Below are 7301 nucleotides of genomic sequence, written 5' to 3' on the forward strand. Positions count from 1 at the left end.
CCCAGAGAGGTAGGCCCCAATTCCAGGGGGCTGGCTGCTCGCAGCCTCTCCTCTCACTCCTTCCCTGCAGCCGGAGAATCCTGTGATGCTGGGAGTTCCCGTTGGTCTCCTCACCCTGGCTCCTCCTTCCCAGCTTCGTTGGCACGGGAGCCTCGCCCTGCCCTCCCCACACTCTTCCAGGCAGTGCTAGGCTGTGCTCTCCCTGAGGTCAGGGGCTCTGTGGCACCTGCTGCCACATAGCGGTTGGGGTCTTAAACCCCAGGTGAGCGCGTGGCCACTGGGAGCTGCTAGGCCGGCTACTTGTGTCCCCTCCCTGCCTCCTGCATCCCTCAGCTTCATGGAGTCTCCACTCCAAGCCCTCCTGCCCAGGGCACAGGAATCCACTCTTCTCAGTGTCTCACCTCCTGGGCTTATTTATTGGTGTGGCGGTTTTCAAATGTCAACAATTAAGTTAATTTCTGACTCATTGCTGTTGTGGCAACAGTGTGCGTCCTTCCGGAAAGCACGCATCTCCATCAGATGTTAGATCTGAAGGACTCTGAGGGGCCCACTCCATGGATCGCTTAATTGCCAGAGAAGGAGTTCCCATAATTAGAGATTCATATGCCTTAAAAGTCACCAAGTGCCTTTTAATTTAGCAAGCCCAAATCCATAATTGTTTTTCACTTTGCAGAAAATTATGACACTCGGCTCTCGCGGATCGACATCGCCAACACCCTACGGGAGCAAGTCCAGGACCTGTTTAATAAGAAATACGGTGAGTGTGGGCCCGAGGGGAGGGAAGCCTCGTGGTGTGGGCAGAGAAGCTGGAAGCTTCCCAGCTCTGGCCGAGGTCATCTCTGGGGAAACCATTCATCCATTTACACATATATTTTAAAAATTTTTTGGTCTTTTTTTTTTTTATGCTAGAGATCACATATATGCACACCTGAGAGAGACAGAAGAGAGAGAGAGCACCCCCTATGGGACCTCGTTATGCCATAATCCTTTTCCTTCCAGTTCTCCCTTCCATCAGGATCCTGGGTGCATGTATCTGGCATGTTTCTCAAACGACCAGGGCTAGGACTTGAACCGTAGTCAACCAGGTGGGATCTGGCTTCCTTTGCACAGCCCCTAACTCCTGTGCTATGGCACTGGCCCATTGACATGTATTTCTTTCTTTTTTTTTTTTTAAGAATTATTTTATTTAGCTTTATTTATTTATTTTTAATTTCACCAGAGGGGAACAGAGAGAGAGAGAGAAAGTGAGAAACCAAGCCACCAGGTCCGGGACTTGAACCATGGTTGGCCACATGGGAGTCCAGCACCCCCAACCACCACACCACCTGCCAGCCCCTACACGTTTTTTTTGAGCACTTACTAGGTGCCAGGCTCTGTCCCAAGCATTGAGGATGCAGCAGTGAAGCAAATAGACAGTCCTGCCCTTGTGCGCCTGGCGGAACAGTGAGGTGACTTCACCTGCTATGCACAGACTCTGACAGTGAGGAATTGTTCAGAAGCCATGCAGAAAAAGTGAAGGCTGCCTTGGAGAGAAAAACAGGTTTTACCTTAGATTGGGGGCCAGGGAAGGCCTCTTTGAAGAAAGAACTGAAGGATGTTAAGAAATTAATGAAATAGGGACTGGCAGATGGTGTGGTGGTTAAGGGCACTGGACTCCCACATGGCCGACCACAGTTCGAGGCCCAGACCTGGCGGCTTGCTTTCTCACTTTTCCTTTTTCTCTCTCTCTGTCCCTCTCTGGTCTACATTCCCCCCCTGTGAAAATAAAAAAAAAAAAAAAAAAAAAAAAAAAAAAAGAATTACTTTATTTAACTTTTTAAAATTATTTTTCAGTTCAATCAGCTAGAGACAGGGAGGGAAAGCAAGAAAGCAACCCGCCCGGTCCAGGACTTAACCACAGTTGGCCATGTGGGAGTCCAGTGCCTTTAGCCACAATGCCACCTGCTGGCCCCTAAATAAAATAATTCTTTAAAAAAAAGAAATTAATGAAATAGAATGTGGAAGAAGGATAATATTTGGGGCAGCCAGTGGTGTGGGGGTTAAAGCGATTGGATCCCAAATGCCTGACTTTATGTCCCAGACCTGACAGCTGGAAAAACCTGCCCGGCTTGTATGTGTGCATGCCCAAATACTGAGAGGAGAAAGGAGGAGAAGGGATTGCCATGTAGGGGTGCTTTCTCACTTTCCCTTCCCCTGTGAGTCAACTCTCTAGGCAAACTTAAAATAAATAAATAAATAAAACAAGTGTACCCCCTGGGCTGTGAGAATGGCATTGGCTGACCCTCATGATTTGCGGGAGTCAAGAACTGGGAATATTTAGCCTGGGTCTCTCGCTCTGGGTCTCTCCTGTGGTTGCTGTTGGAGGATGGCTGAGGCTGGGACCCTCCCACATCTCACCCACATCTGACCTTGGGCCCCCCGAGTCTCTCCCTGGATCTCTGTGTGATCTCTCCAATTGGGCTTTCCAGCCTGGCAACTTCAGGGTAGCAGGATTTCCTGCTCGTTGGTCTGGGCCCTGGAGGCACCTGTCTGGAGAGAGACTGAGCCAGAAGGAAGCTACATGGCCTCTCCTGGTTCTCGCAGCATCAGCTCTGCTGCAGAGGGTCCGTTCCCAAGCTCAAGGGGAGGCGACTCAGTGCATTTCTCTGTGGGGACGGTCAGTGGGTCGGAGTTCAATGTGAGAGGAATGAGTGGGACAGGAGGGCATTGGTGTCACTGTCTTTTTTTTAGTGTTTATATATTTCTTTTTTCCATAAGTGAGTGAGATAGATAGGTCCTCCCAACAGGGTGATGCTGCCACCTCCTCTCAGCTTCGGTCGACCTCGGCTCATGAGCAGGTGTGCACCTGACATGCTCAAGGAGGTCTCCCGGTGCGAACCCAGAACCTTCCCACGTGGGTCAGCCTCGCAGAGCATTGCACTAGCTCTGCACCATCATCCAGCCCCCTAGCGCTGTCAGACTACAGCTGACCCTGGCTCATTGTACCAGAGTCCAGTGGTGATATGCCTTCAGGTCCAGCTGGAGTCAGGCTGGCATCCTGTTTACTGGCAGAATGGCTGCGGCAGATCCAGGCATCTTATCTGTGTGCTCTGGTGGGGAAAGGGCTGGTTCTGCCACACACCTGATTGGTTTTTTGTTTTTTGTTTTTAGGAATTATTTTTTATTTCATTGTATCCATTGTCATTATTTTAGCTTTTTGAAGTTGACCAGAGAGACACAAGAGAGAAGAAAAGTGAGAAAGCTTGCAAGTTGCCAGGTCTGGGACTCGAACCATAGTCAGCCACATGGGAGTCCAGCCACCTTAACCACCATGTCACCTGCCACCCCGCCCTCCCCCCACAGACTTTTAAGGGAACTAGATGGTTTCTTTCCCCAAATTCCCTGGCAGCCCTCCCATTTCTCATTGGTCCCCACTGAGTCACATGGCCATTCCTTACCCAATCCCTGTGTCAGGAACATGCCACTTACTCGTTGACTCGGGCTTGGGGTACCTGACCTGTCTCAGTGACGAGGTGGGCTCTTCCCTGAGGGAGGGTGGAGCACATGGCCACAGGGGGTCCGTTAGCCAGGAGGTAAAGGGGCAGCGCCTCGCTTAGAGGGAACTAGGATGGGTCCCGGCTGGCTCTGTTAGTTTGAGGTGAGTGGAGAAGACCCACAGGCTGTTCAAAGGCATGTGGAGTGGGCCTAGAAAGTAAGCCACGCTCAGTGAGACACGCATGATACAGCAGTGGTGGCTGCATGTCGCACCCATTTGCCCAAGCCCAGAATGTGCAGCACCAAGGGTGACCCCCTCGGTGACAAGGACGAGTCACTGCAGGGTCACCCGTGGTAATAGATGTACCCCTCTGGTGGGCAACGTCAATAGCAGGGGAGACTGTGCTTGTGTGGGAGAGGCAGGGATAGATGGGAGGGCTCCCCATCTTCCTCCCTATTGTGCTGTGAACCTCAAACTGCCCTTAAAATATAGACTTGAGGGGCTAGCAGGTGGCATAGAACGTAAGGCACTGGACTCCCACATGGCCAACCGCAGTTTGAATCCTGGACCTAGCAGCTTGAAAATCACACTGGGCGCATGTGCGTGTGTGCCCGAAATCCTAAGAAGAGAATGGATGAAAGGGATTGCAGCATGGCCAGAACACCCAGGGGTGATTTCTCACTTTCTGTCTCTCTGTCTCTGTCCAGTGAGTGCACACACCCTGTAGCAAAAATCTCTCAAAAATAAAGTAAAAATAAATAGACTTGAATAAAAAGAAGGAAAATTAAGCCCTGGGAGTAGAAGCAGCACGTGTGGAGAGTGCTCTGTGGACAGGAGAGAGAGCCCAGACCGAAGGCCACGGAGCCCCCAGATTTAGAGGTCAGGTTGAAGACGGGGACGGCTGTGAGAAGGGGGACCAGGAAAGAGCAGCGGCACAGACACCAGGCAGAGCTGCAGGAGGGGCTCCTGATCCGCATTGGATTCTGCTGGACAAACCTCGGGTGTTTACAGGGTTTGTGATGTGAGGCCCTTAGCCTTCGTAGGAAGAGCCATTGCAGAGGAGAGGAGGGAGGGAGATGCAGAGGGCCCCATTTATGGATTGCAAGCATATGTTTCCCCACTGTCAGATTTTTCATTTCAGAAAGGATCTGTTTGCAATAGCGTACGAAGTAGTCAGCTACGAAGTCGGGAGAGAGTGAAACACTGGCGGAAGTCCTTAGAGACAGAGAAGATTAGTGGTTGCCGGGCAAGGGGAGGGTGGGCAGTGACTGCTGAGAGTGGGGTTCCTTTTTGGAGACGTGAAATGTTCTGGAATTCGATCGTGGTGATGTTGCACAACCTTGTGACTATAGTAGCAGCTGCTGGATTAGGGGCTGGTGGCAACGCAGCGGGACCCCCATGGGAAAGATCCTGGGTCGGGTGTGGGGCCCCCTGAGCACAAGGGGTACACATGCCTGTGATCCAAGGCAGCTGAGACATGGGGGTGGGGTAGATCACAGCATGAAGACCCTTCAGGCATGCCTCTCTCTTGGAAGAAATAAAAAATATATCTGTCTATAGGTAGGTAGGTAGGTAGATGATAGATAGATTTTTTTAAGAGAGATTTTTTTATATAGGGCACATGTGCTCACTGGAGAGAGAGACAGAAAGCGAGAAGTCACCCCCCGGAGGATGACCACACTGCAGTCCCTTCTTCATTCTCCTCTCAGGATTTTGGGCATGCACACACATGTGCCCGATGTGAGGTGTTTTTTAACCACCAGCGCCTTTAAGCACCATGCCATCTGCCAGCCCCAAATAAAATAATTTTAAGAATTGAAAGATCCCAAGAAGAGAATGGAGAAGGGATTATTGCGTGGCCATCCCCCTGGGAGGTGATTTCTTGCTTTCTGTCTCTCTGTTTCTCTCTCTCTGTCTTTCTGGTGAGCACTCACGCCCTATAGCAAAAAAACTCTCAAAAAAAAAAAAAAAAGATTCTGTACTGGCTAGATACAGAACACAAATCAGGCTCTGAGTTCCCAGGGAGCCAGAGCAAAAAGAGGAACAGGGTTAGTTTTACAATTTCTAACATCTGTGAGATAAAAGTTAGTTTATTGCACAGAAAAGTTCAGCTGTTCCTCCTAGTCCTGAGACCTGCAGGGATTTCTGCTGAGTGTCTGCCTAAGGAGGCACACTGCCATGCTGCAGACAAAGCTTGTACAAGCTTCCCCGGGGTGGTGGTGGGGTGGCAGAGACCCCATCCCTCTGAGAGGGGGCTCCATGGTGGACCCCATCCAAACCCAAGAGATGTTCGAACTGCGGCTGAGTTTTGAGTGTCAAAATCAGCCTCACAGCTCCCAGGGCTGCAGAGGCTGCACTAGTGAGCTCACAGGCAAGGCCTCAGCCAAGAGGGGTCCTAGGGATCCTAGGGGCCACCCCTCTGGGTACCAGGTCAGCTGCAGGATAAGGCAGGCTCTGGGGGAGGAGTGCCACAGCCCTCCAGAGTTAGTGACAGGAATGAGGCCGAAGTCCGAGGCAGAAGAGAGGGCCCTCGGCCTGGGCTGCCTCTAGCCAGCCTTGGCTGGTGCAGTCTGTCCTCTTGGGCCAGGCTGGTCCTGCAGCAGGGTGAGGCAGGGTCGAGCGGCTGAACATTAGGCCCTGTCCTGTCCCTTGTAACAGTAACCATGCGTCCCTGCCACTTGGCCTGCCAAAGCACAGACTCCCATGCCCGACTCCCCTAGAACACCCCCGTACAACACATCCCTAACGCCCAGCACCCCTCCTCCCCACATCATGCCTTTCTGTGTGCTCCACGAGAGCCCTGTTGTGCTCACTCGTGTTCACCCCACGTATGCACACCCTGCACTGCCTCTCGCCCCTGACGGGTAGGACCGTCCCTCTACCCCACAGGGGAAGCCTTGGGCATCAAGTACCCAGTCCAGGTTCCCTACAAGCGGATCAAGAGTAACCCTGGCTCGGTGATCATAGAGGGACTGCCCCCTGGAATCCCGTTCCGAAAGCCTTGCACCTTTGGCTCCCAGAACCTGGAGAGGATCCTTGCCGTGGCTGACAAGATCAAGTTCACCGTGACCAGGTACTTGGGAGGAAGGAACGGGGTGGAGACGGGACTAGCACGGAGAGGATGGGGCATGGCTCTCCCTGGGTGCTGGGGAGTCTGGGAGGGACTGCAGGCCAGCCAGGGTGTCAGGAGTCAGGCAGAAGTGGCCCCAGCTGCCCCCGCACACGTGGCAAGGGCAGCCTTTGTCGTGCCTTCTGTCTGCCCGGAGTACCTACTGCTCCTTGGACAAGGCAGTCACCCTATGTCACCAGACGAGTGATTCATCCGAGGTCACAGGACCAGCCAGGGCAAAGCTGCACGAGACTCTGGCCACTCTCCTGCACAGTGCCCTGCCACGTGGTCCTGTGTCCCCTGTACACAGGTCACCTAGGCATCTTATTAAAATGCAGATCCTTCTGCAAAAGGTCTGGGGACCCAAACATTTCTAAGCAGCTCTCTGTGAGGCTGATGCTATGTCCCCCAGGCCCTCCCTCTGATAACCGCCCCCCCTATTTCTCTTCCAGGCCTTTCCAAGGACTCATCCCCAAGCCTGGTAAGAGGCACGGGCTGGGGCTGCTGTGGGGGCCTGCTTAGCATGGGGGCCGGCCATGGGTCTGGGGGCCTGAGGTGGGAGCTGAACCAACTGTGGGACCTAGATTCTAGGGCCTCTGCCCTTCTGTTCTTCCACCTCTCCCGAGCGCCTGTCCCAGAAGGGTAGAGGAAAGCCAGGCTGGAACCTGGGACCAAGGGGGCCAGAGAGGCACTTCTTCGTTTCGCCAAGCCAGGGTT

General features: G+C 52.8%; 1 protein-coding gene across 8 annotated transcripts in view; it reads left to right on the forward strand.

Moving 5' to 3' along the window:
• Positions 1-7301, forward strand: part of GTF2IRD1 (GTF2I repeat domain containing 1) — a 78508-nt gene that overhangs the window by 39014 nt on the left and 32193 nt on the right. For all 8 annotated transcript variants that reach the window (XM_006154990.2, XM_014590318.1, XM_006154992.2 and 5 more), the window contains 3 exons: positions 674-757; positions 6365-6548; positions 7037-7065. In XM_006154990.2, coding sequence (XP_006155052.1) covers positions 674-757; positions 6365-6548; positions 7037-7065 — 297 coding nt within the window. The remainder of the gene's footprint in view (positions 1-673; positions 758-6364; positions 6549-7036; positions 7066-7301) is intronic.

The sequence above is a fragment of the Tupaia chinensis genome, unplaced genomic scaffold (genome assembly GCF_000334495.1).
Source record: "Tupaia chinensis unplaced genomic scaffold, TupChi_1.0 Scaffold000429_1, whole genome shotgun sequence".
Taxonomy (NCBI): Eukaryota; Metazoa; Chordata; class Mammalia; order Scandentia; family Tupaiidae; genus Tupaia; species Tupaia belangeri.